At 41.6% G+C, this 17,500-nt stretch overlaps 2 protein-coding genes and 1 long non-coding RNA gene across 8 annotated transcripts in view; 1 reads left to right on the top strand and 2 right to left on the bottom strand.

Annotated features, from left to right (window-relative positions):
- The window catches only part of LOC127977292 (uncharacterized), a 1,527-nt gene extending 581 nt beyond the window's left edge, over window positions 1-946 (bottom strand). For 4 of the 5 annotated variants that reach the window (XR_008158166.1, XR_008158169.1, XR_008158165.1 and 1 more), the window contains exons 1-3: window positions 816-946; window positions 385-657; window positions 1-72 (exon numbers count right to left, since the gene is read on the bottom strand). The exon at window positions 1-72 is cut by the window's left edge. This is a non-coding gene — a long non-coding RNA (uncharacterized LOC127977292). The remainder of the gene's footprint in view (window positions 73-384; window positions 658-815) is intronic. The other variant, XR_008158167.1, reaches the window with a different exon arrangement.
- Window positions 1-14,198, top strand: part of LOC127977290 (homer protein homolog 2) — a 17,840-nt gene extending 3,642 nt beyond the window's left edge. For both annotated transcript variants that reach the window (XM_052582114.1, XM_052582112.1), the window contains exons 2-9: window positions 2,631-2,787; window positions 3,496-3,627; window positions 4,201-4,293; window positions 9,406-9,542; window positions 9,786-9,930; window positions 10,085-10,195; window positions 12,260-12,340; window positions 13,140-14,198. In XM_052582114.1, coding sequence (XP_052438074.1) covers window positions 2,631-2,787; window positions 3,496-3,627; window positions 4,201-4,293; window positions 9,406-9,542; window positions 9,786-9,930; window positions 10,085-10,195; window positions 12,260-12,340; window positions 13,140-13,328 — 1,045 coding nt within the window. In that variant the 3' untranslated portion in view covers window positions 13,329-14,198. The remainder of the gene's footprint in view (window positions 1-2,630; window positions 2,788-3,495; window positions 3,628-4,200; window positions 4,294-9,405; window positions 9,543-9,785; window positions 9,931-10,084; window positions 10,196-12,259; window positions 12,341-13,139) is intronic.
- Window positions 14,199-15,323: 1,125 nt separating this feature from the next.
- Window positions 15,324-17,500, bottom strand: part of LOC127977289 (WASP homolog-associated protein with actin, membranes and microtubules) — an 8,123-nt gene continuing 5,946 nt past the window's right edge. Inside the window, exon 10 of the mRNA XM_052582111.1 lies at window positions 15,324-15,851. Coding sequence (XP_052438071.1) covers window positions 15,571-15,851 — 281 coding nt within the window. The 3' untranslated portion in view covers window positions 15,324-15,570. The remainder of the gene's footprint in view (window positions 15,852-17,500) is intronic.

A 17,500-nucleotide genomic window follows, 5' to 3' on the forward strand; every position in this document is an offset into this window, starting at 1 on the left:
CATGAGCCCTCAGTAGTGCTGATCGGTCCGGACCTGCGTCGTGAGCCCTCAGTAGTGCTGATCGGTCCGGACCTGCATCATGAGCCCTCAGTAGTGCTGATCGGTCCAGACCTGCGTCATGAGCCCTCACTAGTGCTGATCGATCCGGACCTGCATCGTGAGCCCTCAGTAGTGCTGATCGGTCCGGACCTGCGTCATGAGCCCTCACTAGTGCTGATCGATCCGGACCTGCATCATGAGCCCTCAGTAGTGCTGATCGGTCCGGACCTGCGTCATGAGCCCTCAGTAGTGCTGATCGGTCCGGACCTGCGTCATGAGCCCTCACTAGTGCTGATCGATCCGGACCTGCATCATGAGCCCTCAGTAGTGCTGATCGGTCCGGACCTGCGTCATGAGCCCTCAGTAGTGCTGATCGATCCGGACCTGTGTCATGAGCCCTCAGTAGTGCTGATCGATCCGGACCTGCGTCATGAGCCCTCAGTAGTGCTGATCGATCCGGACCTGCATCATGAGCCCTCAGTAGTGCTGATCGGTCCGGACCTGCGTCATGAGCCCTCAGTAGTGCTGATCGATCCGGACCTGCGTCATGAGCCCTCAGTAGTGCTGATCGGTCCGGACCTGCGTCATGAGCCCTCAGTAGTGCTGATCGGTCCGGACCTGCTGTCGTGAGCCCTCAGTAGTGCTGATCGGTCCGGACCTGCGTCATGAGCCCTCAGTAGTGCTGATCGGTCCGGATCTGCTGTCGTGAGCCCTCAGTAGTGCTGATCGGTCCGGACCTGCGTCGTGAGCCCTCAGTAGTGCTGATCGATCCGGACCTGCGTCATGAGCCCTCACTAGTGCTGATCGGTCCGGATCTGCTGTCGTGGCCTAAAAGACTGTGAGAGTTCTTGTTGAAGGGCTCTGAGCTACTTATCCAAAAATGACAACTATGATTGGGAGAAACGTTAGACTCCAATTTTATTTAGATATTAAAGGAATTAAAATGTTAATATGAAATGAAATAGATCTTTCTGTCATTAGTGGGCTTCTGTGTTATTGAAGTAGGCCTAAATAACACAAAAGATAGCTTGAATCATCATTGCACTGATTGAGTTTGTCCAGTCTGATCTGTTCTGGGAAAATAAGACCGATATTGATCAGGACTGTGTTTGTTACAGCAGAATTGAATTCTGAGGATGATTGAATCATTATTCCCTGTTTATTGCCATGAAGCTGCTTTGAAACTATCTGTATTATGTATGATATAAATGTGATGACTCAATGGCAACTTTCCAGCTTTGATTGAGCTTCACCTCCTGACCTCCATATGAAGTCATTAAAAAAAAAAAATTTCCAAAAAAACCACTCTCACAATCCCCGTTAAACAGGTGACACGCGCTGTGTGAAGTAATATGCACTAATAAGCTGGGAGAGCATTGAAATGTTGATCGATCGGCAGCTGGAGCTGAGAGATCGTGCTTCCGTCGGGGTGTTGTGTGTGTTGTGTGTGTTGTGTGTGTTGTGTGTGTTCTGATGTCAGTTAAAGGATCAGAAGTGAACCGCTGTGGAGCGGGAGTCTGTGTGACTGTGGCTCTGGACGTTTGGTGACCTGCAGGAATGTGTGTCTGGTCAGAGCACCTCCCACTCCACGGTCTGCTCCAATCAGAGCGCGCTGAGGTCAGAGTTCAGGTGTGGCTCTGTGGGTGTGTGTGTGCAGGTAGAGGCACATTCCTGCCGTGACTCGGCTGAGAACAGGGAATGTTCTGGATGCTTCTGTGATGATGTGTGAATCACACGCACGTCTCGTCATTGTCAGGTTATTTTGAGATCTGGTGAAGTGCTCGTGTGACTTCCTCTACGCTCCACACGACGGTCCTGAATCTTTCTGTTCTCTGCCACACTTCAGTAAAGTAAAAGGCATTTGGAGTCGTGTCATCTCATCATTCACGTGACCGGTGCTCCTGAAACACCGCTAATTGCTCATTACTGTTGACCTAAAATATATTCCAATCTTTATCAACATCATGACGTGTATGAAACATTACATTTACAACTTGATGAAGGAACTACAGGGGGTTTGAGAGTGGATGAATACAAATTTGGAAAGAAAAAATGAAAAGAGAAAACCCAATTATGAATAATTATAATTATTACATGAAGAATATGTTATCTTGTGTTGTGAAGTGCTGCTGGTACTGTATCTGTGCTTCATTTGGGCTTCATGGTAAAGCACTAATCTAAAGTCGCTGAGCAGAACAAGCTTCATGTGTTTAGACTGGTTTCCCTGAATGTGTTCTTCAGCTCAACTCACGTAAGGATCGGTTTCATTGTGAAGCTGCTTTTCTGATGAGGTTTATTTGGCACTCGGTGAAAAGCCCTTCATGTTCATCATCAGATGTTTAGAAATGAAGTGTGTGTTTGTAGAGTGAGTGGTCTTTAGTCGGATGAGGATCTGTCTGTTATTGAGGCTTGTTTTGCCCATCATCACTCTGTAATAACTGCTTGTAATCAGTCAGTTCTATATTTAAAATGTTCTAAATATTAATATCAAGCTGAATTTGATGATTTCACACACAGACGAGAGTGATTGCAGTGTGTGGTGACCTGAGCTGATCTTTATGTGTGTGTGTGTGTGTGTGTGTGTGTCGCAGGGAGCAGCCGATCTTCACCACCAGAGCTCATGTCTTCCAGATCGATCCCAGCACTAAGAAGAACTGGGTTCCCGCCAGTAAACAGGCCGTTACCGTCTCCTACTTCTACGACAGCACACGCAACAGCTACCGCATCATCAGCGTGGACGGGTCAAAGGTCAGACTTCTGTGTGTGTGTGTGTGTGTCTGATGGAGTCAGTGTAAGAGAGTCTGCTGATGCTGCAATCCACGGTATCACACACACACACACACACACACACACACACACACACTGAGGGTCTTCCTCTGCAGAGGGTTTATGGTTCATGTTGCCATGGAGATTTGGATCAGTCCCTCAGTATGGAGGCGGCAGTGATGATGTCACAGCACAGACCTGCTGATAGTCTCACACACACACACACACACACACACACACACACACCTGCTGCTGTCACTCTTAGAGAGCAGATATAAGACTCAGACACACACTCACATTAGTGTGTTAGTAGCAGACACACACACCTGCTACTGTCACTCAGACAGCGCGCGCACACACACACACACACACACTCTCTAACACGTGTTGAGGTTAAATCACGCTTGGCTGGCTGGGTCACACAGAATCAGTGAGAGTGAAATTGAAGAAATTAGGTCAAATACACAAAATACACAGCTGTGTGTGTGTGTGTGTGTGTGTGTGTGTGTGTTCTTGCTGCTAACTGATCTGTCCAGCTATCTTGAACTGTTTCCAACAACAATTGTAATTGAAATTTGAGAATTATTGTAGAATTGTTGTGAAAGATGAAGGACTGACATTTGATCAGCACTTTTATTTATTAACACGCGTAAATGAAGTGTGTGTTATTTTTTTATGCTTTTTTTTCAGGTGATCATCAACAGCACAATTACCCCCAACATGAACTTCACTAAAACATCGCAGAAGTTTGGTCAGTGGGCCGACAGTCGCGCAAACACAGTGTTTGGACTCGGCTTCGCCTCCGAACAACAGCTGTCCAAGGTCTGACAATACATCTCTCACACACACACACACACACACACACACACACACACACACACACACACACACACATTTGTTTTTGTGTAAAGTGTGTTCATCCCATAGGTGTAATGGTTTTTATTCTGTAGAAACTGTATATTCTATGGCCCTTCACCAACCCTACACCTAACCCTAACCCTCACAGGAAACTTTGTGCATTTTTACTTTCTCAAAAAAACTCATTCTGTATGATTTATAAGTGTTTTGAAAAATGGGGACATGGGTTATGTCCTCATAAGTCACCCTCTCCTTGTAATACCTGTGTCATACCCATGACATTATACACACACACACACACACACACACTGAGATCATCACACACACACACACACACACACACACACACACTTGATTTGGCTGTTTCTGATGTTGATGTATTATAATGATCTGAAACGGTCGCAGCATGTTTCTGCAGTAATCTTTCTGAAGGTTCATATGTTCATCTTCTAAGCTTTTTAACAGTCAGATGTTTAAAAGTCCCAATCCATGTTATTTTCCTGTCCTGATTTTATTTTTTTCTGTGTTTTACCTCAGTTTGCGGAGAAGTTCCAGGAAGTCAAAGAAGCAGCGAAACTGGCCAGAGAAAAATCTCAGGAGAAGATGGAGACGTCCAGTGATCAGTCGCAGGTACATGACATGATTGTCATCTGAAGAACAAACTCACAATCCTCCAGGTTCTTCTGACCCTAATGAGACCGAAACTACAGAATGTTTAAACTGAGAAGAAATTATTTATGCATATAATTTATACGTATATACATGCATATATACTCATCTCAGATTTTACTTCATGGTTTGGAATGGAGAGAAAACGCATTTAGGCCACGCCCACACCTGGGGGAAACAATTCAACCCTCTCCATAGACTTTATATTGTGGGAAGCTGCCTCCTCCTCATTTCTGACTTACAACAAAAAACAAAACCATGTCTAAAAGCTTCTGTGTGATGAAGTGTGCAGTAAACAAGCTAAAGAAACAGAACTACGTATGAACTGTCGACCCAGAAACAAGCGTTTAAGGACACAAATATCTGTAGGAATAGTTAATAGTTGAAACACTGGTTGAGTGATTGCACAAGATGTTCTGTCATGTTTATGTTGCTTAAAATTACACCGCTCCAAAAATTAAAGGAACACTTTGATAACACATCAGATCTCATTGAGGAAAATATCATTCTGGATATCTATACTAAGATGGACTGGGTAATGTGTTAGGAGTGAAAGGATGCCACATCATTTGATGGAAATCAAAATGATCAACCTAAATATCAACCTACAGTTTCTGGACCGTCTGAGGTGTAACCTGGACCAAAACATAATGTCCCAGAGATGTTCTGTGTGATTTAGGTGAGCGTGGGGGGAACTGTCTGCACACTCTCGCCACATGAAGCTGAGCCTTGTGTGCCGCAGGAGGAGCCCAGGGCCTGTCCTGATCCGTGGAGTTAGATGTGTTGCTAGGTCCAGTGGTGTACGGGACGCATCCGCGGTGCAGGGAGATACTAAAAGGCAGTGCATTCGACACACTGCAAAAGATGCGAGTCGTGAGTGCAAAGCTAGTGCAGCAGACTTGATGTTCTTAAACAACAACCGGGGAAAATCTCATTTTACTCTCATTTCACTTGTCATAAACACTTTATTTCTAAGACAACTGCAACGTAATCGAAGTGGATATTTTTATGCTTCAAGTAACTTATGTCAGGGTCCCCACACATGACAAGCTGGGGGGGGGGGGGGGTTAGAAAGTGGGTGCACATAATAAAGTCTTGTGCACAACTTAATTTGTTCCCTCATTTTAAGTAAATTGTGCATTGATTTTATCCATTCAGATTCACCCCACCCTAATTCCATAATTATTGTTTTCTTTCGATATTTAAATTAATTTGTTCTGTCAGGAAGCCTACAGTGTTTTCTCTGCTTGCGACTATTCTCTCCTCTTTGTGTCTGTCTTCAGTTAAGTCCTGGCCATGATTAAGTTATGTCATGCGCACAGTTAAGTAAAACGAGAAAACAAAACTTGTTCTTACGATTTTTTTTTTTTTATATATATATATATATATATATATATATATATATATATATATATATATATATATATATATATATATATATATATATATATATATATATATATATATTAGGGGTGTAATGATACGCATATTCGTATTGAACCGTTCGGTACGAGGCTTTCGGTTCGGTACGCGGTACGCATTATGTACCGAACGGTTCGTTAAACTAATTAATTATATTGGAAAAAAAAAAGTGAAATATAATGATATGCGTTCAACAAGGTAGCCCAATAACCCAAACTACGTAACAGGCAACGCCCCTGACACCCCCGAAGAAGAAAAAAACACCATCTTATATGTTTATGTTAGGCTACTCAGTCAGGCGCTCGCTCACTCAGCACGCGAGGCTCGTTGCAAAATAGCCAATGCGTTTAACAGACCAGAAATAGAAGATCCTCCAATAACCAACAGTTCTGGTGTTTGGGTGCACTTTGGATTTCCTTTAAGCTATAATGGTGATGGCAAGAGAGTGGTGGATAAAAAAACAACGGTCGCATCTGCTACATGACAGGGTACACCAGCGGGAATAAAATAAAAAAAAAACACCAGCGGGAATACTTGAAACATGTCAACTCATTTACGCCGACATCACCTCAGTGTGTCAGTATCTGGGGAAAGACGAAAAAAAGGAGAAACATACACGCAACAAACTATCCCCGCAGCATTTAGACCGACATTTCCAACGGATTAAAACAGGGCAAAAGACATCACCGCAGCGATCGGTAGGCTTCATTTACATTATAGCCGCGGATATGAGACCTTACTATTTACCATTCATTCTGTCATCACCATTATAGCTTACAGGGAATCCAAAGTGCACCCAAACACCAGACCTGTTGGTTATTGGAGGATCTTCTATTTCTGGTCTGTTAAATGCATTAGACATTTTGCAACGAGCCTTCAGCGTGTGCTGAGTGAGCGAGCGCCGTAGGGGCCATTCACATATCGCGCCTAAAAACGCGTGGAAAATGCTAGTCGCGCCGCTTTCTCCTCCTTTCCAAAGCGCTCGGGCAGAAGCGCCCCTGAGGCGTCTGCCTTTGCTAAGCAACAATGACCTGCTCTCTCCATGAAGATGCGGAAATTTCAGCAAAGGATAAATGGATTTGCAGCTCTAAAAATCGCTTGCAGTAGCTCTGCTACTAAATGTATTTCAAAATTGCAATCCATATACAACTATGATCAGCAGTTCCTTCATCTTGGCTGAGCTTTCAACGTTGTTACGGGAACGGATGAAGCTGATTGGTTAGTTCTTGTCACATGACCCGCGGTGCGCTTGCGACATTCTGAAAAGTTGAGATGTTTTTACATTTTGCTGTATCTAAAACGTACCGAACCGTGACATCAGTGTATCGTATCGAACCGAACTGTGAATTTTGTGAACCGTTACACCCCTAATATATATATATATATATATATATATATATGTGTGTATATATACAGTATTGTTCAAAATAATAGCAGTACAATGTGACTAACTAGAATAATCAAGGTTTTTCGTATATTTTTTTATTGCTACGTGGCAAACAAGTTACCAGTAGGTTCAGTAGATTCTCAGAAAACAAATGAGACCCAGCATTCATGATATGCACGCTCTTAAGGCTGTGCAATTGGGCAATTAGTTGAATTAGTTGAAAGGGGTGTGTTCAAAAAAATAGCAGTGTGGCATTCAATCACTGAGGTCATCAATTTTGTGAAGAAACAGGTGTGAATCAGGTGGCCCCTATTTAAGGATGAAGCCAACACTTGTTGAACATGCATTTGAAAGCTGAGGAAAATGGGTCGTTCAAGACATTGTTCAGAAGAACAGCGTACTTTGATTAAAAAGTTGATTAGAGAGGGGAAAACCTATAAAGAGGTGCAAAAAATGATAGGCTGTTCAGCTAAAATGATCTCCAATGCCTTAAAATGGAGAGCAAAACCAGAGAGACGTGGAAAAAAACGGAAGACAACCATCAAAATGGATAGAAGAATAACCAGAATGGCAAAGGCTCAGCCAATGATCACCTCCAGGATGATCAAAGACAGTCTGGAGTTACCTGTAAGTACTGTGACAGTTAGAAGACGTCTGTGTGAAGCTAATCTATTTTCAAGAATCCCCCGCAAAGTCCCTCTGTTAAAAAAAAGGCATATGCAGAAGAGGTTACAATTTGCCAAAGAACACATCAACTGGCCTAAAGAGAAATGGAGGAACATTTTGTGGACTGATGAGAGTAAAATTGTTCTTTTTGGGTCCAAGGGCCACAGGCAGTTTGTGAGACGACCCCCAAACTCTGAATTCAAGCCACAGTACACAGTGAAGACAGTGAAGCATGGAGGTGCAAGCATCATGATATGGGCATGTTTCTCCTACTATGGTGTTGGGCCTATTTATCGCATACCAGGGATCATGGATCAGTTTGCATATGTTAAAATACTTGAAGAGGTCATGTTGCCCTATGCTGAAGAGGACATGCCCTTGAAATGGTTGTTTCAACAAGACAATGACCCAAAACACACTAGTAAACGGGCAAAGTCTTGGTTCCAAACCAACAAAATTAATGTTATGGAGTGGCCAGCCCAATCTCCAGACCTTAATCCAATTGAGAACTTGTGGGGTGATATCAAAAATGCTGTTTCTGAAGCAAAACCAAGAAATGTGAATGAATTGTGGAATGTTGTTAAAGAATCATGGAGTGGAATAACAGCTGAGAGGTGCCACAAGTTGGTTGACTCCATGCCACACAGATGTCAAGCAGTTTTAAAAAACTGTGGTCATACAACTAAATATTAGTTTAGTGATTCACAGGATTGCTAAATCCCAGAAAAAAAAAATGTTTGTACAAAATAGTTTTGAGTTTGTACAGTCAAAGGTAGACACTGCTATTTTTTTGAACACACACCTTTCAACTAATTGCCCAATTGCACAGCCTTAAGAGCGTGCATATCATGAATGCTGGGTCTCATTTGTTTTCTGACAATCTACTGAACCTACTGGTAACTTGTTTGCCACGTAGCAATAAAAAATATACTAAAAACCTTGATTATTCTGGTTAGTCACATTGTACTGCTATTATTTTGAACAATACTGTGTATATATATATATATATATATATATGTGTGTGTGTATATATATATATATATATATATATATATATATATATATATATATATATATATATATATATACATACATACATACACACACCGGTCTGTCACACTCCGATCGGTCTGATGGTGATGATGTCACACTCCGATCGGTCTGATGATGATGATGTCACACTCCGATCAATCTGATGGTGATGATGATGTCACACTCCGATCGGTCTGATGGTGATGATGTCACACTCCGATCGGTCTGATGGTGATGTCACATGTTGTGGATGTATTGGTAACAGCAGATCTATTCAGATATAAGATCAAACACATTAACATTGTAACATTACAATGCCAATCCCTCCAAGAGCTGTCATGATAGGACTCCTATCATGGTAAATTTAAAGTAATGCATTACTTCACGAAATTGCTTCAGTGACAACCTTACATTCATTTGTTTTTGTTTACTATATATAAACTCATCTTAATAATGTAAAGCAGTCAATGGTGTGCTATTTGCATCAGACGTCAGTAAAGTGTGTGTGTGTGTGTGTGTGTGTGTGTGAGTGAGGTCTGTTAACATGAAATTGTGTCATTTGTCAGGAATCTGGCCATGAAACCCAATCAGGCAATCAAGAGTCCAGCTTCAACGGAACGGATGATGAGAAGATCTCACACGTGCCGGACGACACCGCACTGAAGAGCGAGAACGACCGGCTGAAGTCTGTAGCGGAGCAGAGGTGACGCGTTCACTGACTCCTCTGATGCTCCTTTATTCATATTTCTGATATTTATAACCAGCACTAAAGCATCACACCAACCGTTATCGATCAGATTCAGAACATCATCCGACTGATAGATGAGATGTTCAGTCGATCAGCGTGTTTCACTGTAGGAGTAGAGATGGTTAGCTCTTTGTCTTCACTAGTGCAGACGTGAAGCTGAACTGTGTGTGTGTGTGTGTGTGTGTGTGTGTCTGACAGTAAGAAGCTGGAGATGGAGCTGCAGGCGCTGAAGGACAGCAATGCTCATCTGACAGACACGCTGAACGAGGCTAACAGCAAGGCTGAGAGCTGGAAGAGTAAAGTGACCCAGAGCCAGGACGAGAACAACCAGCTGAGGCACAAGGTGAGACGAGCGGAGAAGCAGCGTCTCTCAACAGCTTTAACCACCGGCTACAGAATCACAATCTGTAGTTTGCATTCACTGTCATATTGAGCTCAGGTGTGTGTGATTGAAGAGCTGTAGTGCTAACAGTGTGTGTGTGTGTGTGTGTGTGTAGATCTCGGAGCTGGAGGATCAGTGTAAGGAGGTGAATCTGGAGAGAGAGAGAAATGCTCAGCTGAGTCTCAGAATTCAAGAGCTGGAAGCAGATCTACAGGAAAAAGAACAGGTGAGTCTCTCTCTCACACACACACACACACACACACACACACACACACACACACATATATATATATATATATATATATATATATATAAATATATACATACACCCACACACACACACGCACAATCTCACATTAACACACACACACACTCTCACACACTCTCGAATGTATGTCTGAAGAAAATGTGTGTAAGTAAGAGAACGTGGTGTGTATGTGTGAGAGAGTGTATGTTGGAGACGGAGGCAGGTCAGGCGTGATCAGGGTCACGGGGTCACGGGGTCAGGTCTTCATCAGTGTGGAGGATGTAGACGAGGCGGACGCAGAAGTATTTCAGCAAGCTATGTGGGTTTAAATAAATAAATATTATCATCGAGAAAAGGTTACATGGCCTCGTCCGGTGAGCGAGTTGTGATTTGAGGACGCGGCTCAGCCTCAATCCTGTTGCCAGATACATGTATTATAAGCGTTATGGATTCTTTTTTTTTTCTTCTCCTTTATTTAGGAAGTGAATAAAGTGTGAGGTTGCAAGATAGGGACAGGAATATCTTTATATTATTATTTTCATAACTCAAGATTTGGACTCATTGTGGTTTATTTATTTTTAGGATGTTTTGTTTGTTTTTCAATATCTGGCAACGCCGGTGTAATTGACAGTAATCAGAAAGGACCAGGTGATTCCTGACAGGATGCCATTTGATAACACAAACATATTGATCATCATGATATATTATCTTTAAGACAGATGTACTGAAGACAGACACAAAGAGGAGAGAATAGTCGCGCAAGCAGAGAAAATACTGTAGGCTACCTGACAGAACAAATTAATTTAAATATCGAAAGAAAACAATTATGGAATTAGGGTGGGGTGAATCTGAATGTATTTCTGAGGAGAACTGTCTTCAGAAAAGTTTTGATGGCATTTTCTTCTTAATCTTACCATCGTTAAATACATATCAAAAGAGTGTTAATTAGCACATGGCTGTGCACAGCAGTAACCCAGGAAACGCTTGATTGCTGCTGATCTACAGGCGCCACCTGCTGTCAGAGATTGAATTCGCATTTTCATCCGAATCAGAAAGAGCTTTATCGCTGAGCGTGTTTACACACAGAAGGAATTCGTCTTGATGTCAGGAGCTTCTAGTGCAGAGAGTACAAACATAGTGCAGACATACATATACTTTAGGTAACAAGACACTACTACTACTAATATTAATAAAGAGTAATAATTAAATATTCATTCATCCCATCTGATGTTTTTGTTTTGCTGCTTCATGTTGCATATATTTTTGTTTGTTTGTTTGTTTGTTTGTTTGTTTGTTTAAGGTTAGTTTGGCCAGTAACAGAGCAAAATAAACATTTAATAAATGTAAAAAAAAAAAAAAAAAAATTGTGATGAGTATGGGAATCAGCTCGTTTGATTTGTAAAATAAATAAATAAAATCGGCAATTGGAATCCTGAAAAAATGGAATTGGAAAGACCTGAAAAAGCATGGTTCATTTCAGTTTTATCTTTGAACTGTTGTATCTATTTGTGCAAAATGTTATAATTTATTACAACACAATGTTAGTCAACAATGAAAACAATAAGTCTTATTTATTGATTTATTGATTGTGGCAAGGCCTGTGAAAATTTTGCCAGAGCAAGTAAAAAAATGTAACATTGGTAGAACATGTAGGTTACATAATGAAATGTTAAAGTTAAAAACTTAAAGTATGTACTTGAAAAGAAAACAGGATGATTTTGAATAGCATCATTGTAAAATTATGAGGAAGAGCTGAACATGTATTTCCCGGTCTGAGTGATTTCCTGCTTAAACAGGAAGTAATGGATACCACAAAAAAAAGGTAGAAATATGTGTCTAAGGAGAATGTGTGTGTGTGTGTGTGTGTGTGTGTGTGTGTGTGTGTGTGTGTGTGTGTGTGTGAGGGTGTAGAAATGCATGTTTGTGAATGGAGCATGTAAGTGTGTGAGAGTGCCAGAATGAATTATGGATTGTATGGCCCCTAATACACTTTCTCACACACACTCTCACACACACACACACACGTTTGATGGTGTTTTTCAGGAGCTCGAGGACCTGCGCAAACAGGCAGAAACCATCCCGCAGCTCGTGACCAAATGTGAAAGTGTCACGGCCAAACTACAGGTGAACAACACACACACACACACACACACACACACACACACACGTTCCTCTGCTGAGAATCCTCTCTTCTGCTCGTGTTTGAGTCTAAATGAAATTATTTGGTGTTCAGACTGATGACGTGACAGCTGATATAGATTTGCATTTGTGAAGTTGAGTTTTTCTATCGGACTAAAGCAGTGAAATAGCTTTTTCAAATGTCATATATCTGGATTAGAGCTGTATCTGCTCATGTGATTCTAATGTTTGTGATCACTAATCCACAATACAGATGCTGTATGTTCTGTCAATATAAATCTATGCAGTGTTTCTTCAGCTGTCTGCACAGAATATCTTGTGATAAACATTTAAAACAACCCCAAAACCGTATGATCAGCTCTGCAAACACCAAAATAACTCATTAAACATACAGAAAAATGTTTCAGATGCCGTCAGTGTTTGCTGCTCGGATGTGCGTCATGATCCTTGATGAGCTGATTCAGAACAGTAACTTACTAGACAAAGCCAAGAATAGCAACATCGGCTTTATTTAAACATCTTGAATCTGAGGTGTGTGGAAACACGTGAAGATTTAAAAAATCATTGAATCTGAGGGAAAATCATAATTGTGTGAAGAAAAGGAAACACAAACACTGAGCTGTTGTGTTGCTGTATTTCGAGATAAAGCCATGTGCCGAACTGTAGACGTCTGTCTCTGTTTCCCGCGCTGAACTTTAACCTCACGCCAGGAATACTGATGCTGTGAGAATGTGTGAATCTTTGGTTCTGTGTGAGGTTTACTGATGCTGCTAATGTTTTACAGGCTGCAGAAACGGCCAACAGAGGCCTGAGCGAGAAGATGACGCTCCTGCAGAGCGAGATCGACGACAGTCAGCAGAACCAGAAGAACATGAAGAGCGAGCTCAAGAGGTTCATGGACGTTCTGGACGGGAAGATTGATGAGCTCCATGAAGTTCGGCAGAGCATTTCTAAACTGGGCGTCGATAACTGAACACACACACACACTCTCTCTCTCTCACACACACACACTCACACACTCTCTCTCTCTCTCTCACACTCACTCTCTCTCTCTCTCTCTCTCTCTCTCTCTCTCTCTCTCTCACTCTTATACACACACACACACACACACACACACACACACGGACTGAAGGGTGTATTTAGCCGCTGCAGATCTCAGGGCCCTTTGGAATCGCTGATATGCACAAACACACGTGAACTGCAGAATCACTAAGTGCCTGAAGGTGGCGCTCTCTCTGTCTCTCCGCCTTCCCTCATAAACTCTTCTGACAATCGTCCTGTTTAACACGAGGCCTCGAGACGCTCCTCATGCAATACACGCCTCAGGCAGCAGGACGCACCTCTCTTCTTTCGCTTCTTCTGTTGGTTTGTTTGTGTTTTTGAGATGGAGTCGCATTCAAATGATTCTTATTCTGATCGATGAAAATATGAGCCAAATATCTGCTGTGCTGAAGGCAGTATGTTCGGTGCAGATGTGTGTCGTGCTCAGCAGTGTTTGTGATGTGCTCCTCCACTTGTGTGTGTGTGTGTGGCATTCAGGTGATGGGATAATTTACACATGCTTTTTTTAGAATAATCTCAGCCTTTTCTGAGTCTGATCGGAGCGCTTGAGCTTCCGAACTCTCTGCTCAGTTCCTTGCAGTTGTTCTTTCTCTTGATGCTGTTTGAATGTTGTGGCTGGTGTATTATAGAGCACTGAGTGTCTTTGGCACCCTCTAAAACACACACACCTTACTGGAAACTTGAGCCTTTTCCCCTCTTTATGAAAAAAAAAACTAAAAAAAACTTTTGTTGATCAAAATTGTGAAATAAATAATTGTGGAAATCTAGTTTCTGAAAGAGATCTCTGTGTTTCTGTAGTTATTTGTGATGTTTGAGGCTCTTCAAGCAGTGGGCGTCTTTTTCTCACCCTCTGATTGGTGAGAGGATGTGTTGCCTTGGCAACCTGCATCCCACACATAGCTGCTATTGATTGTGAGTTTACTGTGCTACAGATGTGAATACGTTTGTTCATATAGTTGTTTTATGGTTGTCAATTTCTGTGGTTTCACAGTAATGAAGCCTGTTTCCATAGAAACTCAGGATGTGTCTCGCACCTTCATCTGGTCCACACACACACACACACACACACACACACTGGTTGGTTTATTTGATGTGTGGTGATATCCCACAGGCGTAATGGTTTTATACTGTACAAACTGTATGTGCCATTGCCCTGTTGAATTTATTTAATACACTTAAAAAACTTTTCCTCGACATTCTATTTTATTGAGATGCACCTGTATATTCTAAGTTGAACTGTTAATTGAATCCAGGAATAACCCTTGGACGTTTTTTGTATTTTCTAGTTCGGGGAACAGACAGGTCTCTCAGGGAGGGGACCAGAGCATATTACAGTGTTTGACATCGTGCTCGCAAGTTCACACACCTCTTGAATGTTATTTTTAGTGAACTCCGACTGGCGAAGTCGAACATCATTGGTGCATCATCAGTGTTTTCAGTTATTACATGTTAATAATTTACACCTGGTTTTTATAATCATTCAGTTTATATCACCTGTGCATTCTGTTAACTTTGCAAATTGTTATGTTTCGTCAGGATGCAAAGAAATCTAGAGCAGCGTATCATACAATAGCTAACACCATGTTTCCTGATGATATCTCCCAAGGGCAACATGTAAAGCGTGAAAAGCAATGGTCCTAGTACTGAGCCTTGAGGTACTCCATACTGCACTTGTGAATGAAATGACACCGGATACCCTTGTTTTTAAATATACAATATAACAATTGAAATTTGAATGAATTGCATATGTTGGTGTGTATTTCCACAGTCAGGTTTTGTTTAGCACATTTTGAGAATCACTGGTCCAGGCTTTGATACTATCAAGAGTTCCAAGAAAAGAAAAGCTTTCTTCAAAGGCATAGACTTTCTCTCAAACACATACAGACAGAAAGACAGATACAGATGCTACAATCTTGATCAGGCACTTTAATGAAAGTGTTAACAGATCAAATCAGAGTCACAGATGTTATTCACACATTTCTAATGTTTAGTGTAATTGGCTATATTTTCATGGAAAATTATTTATATATTTCTACGACAAGACATATCAGTGCAAAAACCCAAAGTTAGGCAAAGTTAGCTATGACAATCTGAAATGGCAACTGAAACGACATTTTCCAGCAGCAGTGTTTGTGAATCTTAGATGGTCACGTTTAATTCTCCCAGTCTCCAGACGGTGTGTCTGATGGTCCTTCATCATCAGAGTCGTTAGACACCTTCTTCATCCTCATCATGGCAGCTTTGATGCTGCGCTCGAGCTCCGAGTCTGTGCTGTGCAAGGGGCCACTGGAGGGCGGGACTTTCTTCAGGGCCACGCCCTGACGGATGGCTGACATCAGGCTGTTCCTGACATCACCGCTCTCTGCGCTGACCGTGACCTTCCGCAGCTGTTTCTGTCCACGCTGCAGCGACGCCAACAGCTCGTCCATCGATCCTGCATCACAAACATGTCATGCTCTCAAACGGGTGTAACCTCACTACTGTCTCTCAAACTAAACAAACAGAAGTTTACACAGCTCTTAATATTTGTCCTACTATGAATCCTCTCTATTTAATGACTGGCTCAGCTTTGAGGATTTAACTTTAAGAAGATTTTACAAAAACTTGAACTCTTAAGTACAAGAAACTATACTAGAATATATATTTTTTTGAGAATACATAAACTATTCATAACTCTTTCCTTAAGATGAAACACAGAGAAAACAGCATTCGAGAACTTTATTTGAGATTTTGCAGTTCCTTGCCCCTGGAATTGCAGTTCTGTGAATAATAAAATAATTCAAATCAACTCAATTATTTCTGTCAGGACCACTATCATCAAAGATGACTGATAATTAGCATACAGTTAGGATTGGTGGTGTGCTTCTGTTCTGGACAAGAGCCTAGCATAAGAGCAGCGGTGACCCCAGGGTAAACCCAACATAAATGTATGGGGGATATCAGTTATATTCAATTTCAGTATAATTACTGTATAAAGTATTGTAACTTTTTTTCCACACACAGAATCTGGTTTAGACCAGACCAGGGGTAGGTAAGTTCGGTTCTAGAGAGGCAGAGTTCAGCTTTAACCCTAACCAAACGCACCTGGACAAGCTCATCACGGTCTTCAGGATCACTAAACTACAGAGAGCTGAACTCTGCAGGACTGTGGCCCTCTAGGACCGACCCTACCGAATCTACCCCTGCACCAGACCTGATCATAGGGTGCGTCTCAATCAGCTCCCTTGTTCACTAGTCAGGGCACTGATCAGGGAGTCAGGACTGTGTCAATCACAAAATCCTCCCAGTGCACTTGAATGTTTGCTCCCTGAAAAATCCCACAATGCAACACAAAAACTAGGGAGCATCAGCGCTCACAATTTAATTGGTCCTGCCTGTTGTTTACTACAGTTTTTCTCGATTGCTAACAAACTATAACTGATTTATTTGGCTTAATTTCCAAACCCTTAAAATCTTTAACACATTTCACCTGTTTGAAGGCACGCTCTAATTTGCTCAGTGTTTTCTGCAAAATTCTACACAAAAACACCATTTTGCACAGGTTTAACCATGTTCTCACAAACACAACACAAACAAAAACACAATATCATTAACTGGAGCATCCAAGAATGAACTCAAACAGCGCACATTTCTCCATGTGTGAACATTAAGCAGCAAAACTGATGACACACAGAATCTCTTCAGATGTACACAGGAGCACAAGTGATCATGAGCTGTGGAAAATGAATCCTGGTAGTGAGAGACAAAGAGGAATTGGAGGAAGAATAAAAACGAAGGGGATGAGGTCAAATTTAATTAGTTCCTGATGAAATACAAAGCACTATAGTTGAGCATGTTCTTCTGCATTTACTGACCATGAGGGAACACGCATACTATATCATTACAGTACACACACACTGCTATAACAATCAAGGAGAATACCAATACTGTCATTCAAATTGGCACAGAATGCTGAATGAATGGATGAATTTAAAGGTATTTATTCATTCATTCATCATTCATCCATTTGTGTAAAGTAACTGGCAGTATATTACAATCTGTGTTCACGTAACAATGGGTGACTAGCAAAAGGATCCCTGTTTC

The sequence above is a fragment of the Carassius gibelio genome, chromosome B18, assembly GCF_023724105.1.
Source record: "Carassius gibelio isolate Cgi1373 ecotype wild population from Czech Republic chromosome B18, carGib1.2-hapl.c, whole genome shotgun sequence".
NCBI lineage: Eukaryota > Metazoa > Chordata > Actinopteri > Cypriniformes > Cyprinidae > Carassius > Carassius gibelio.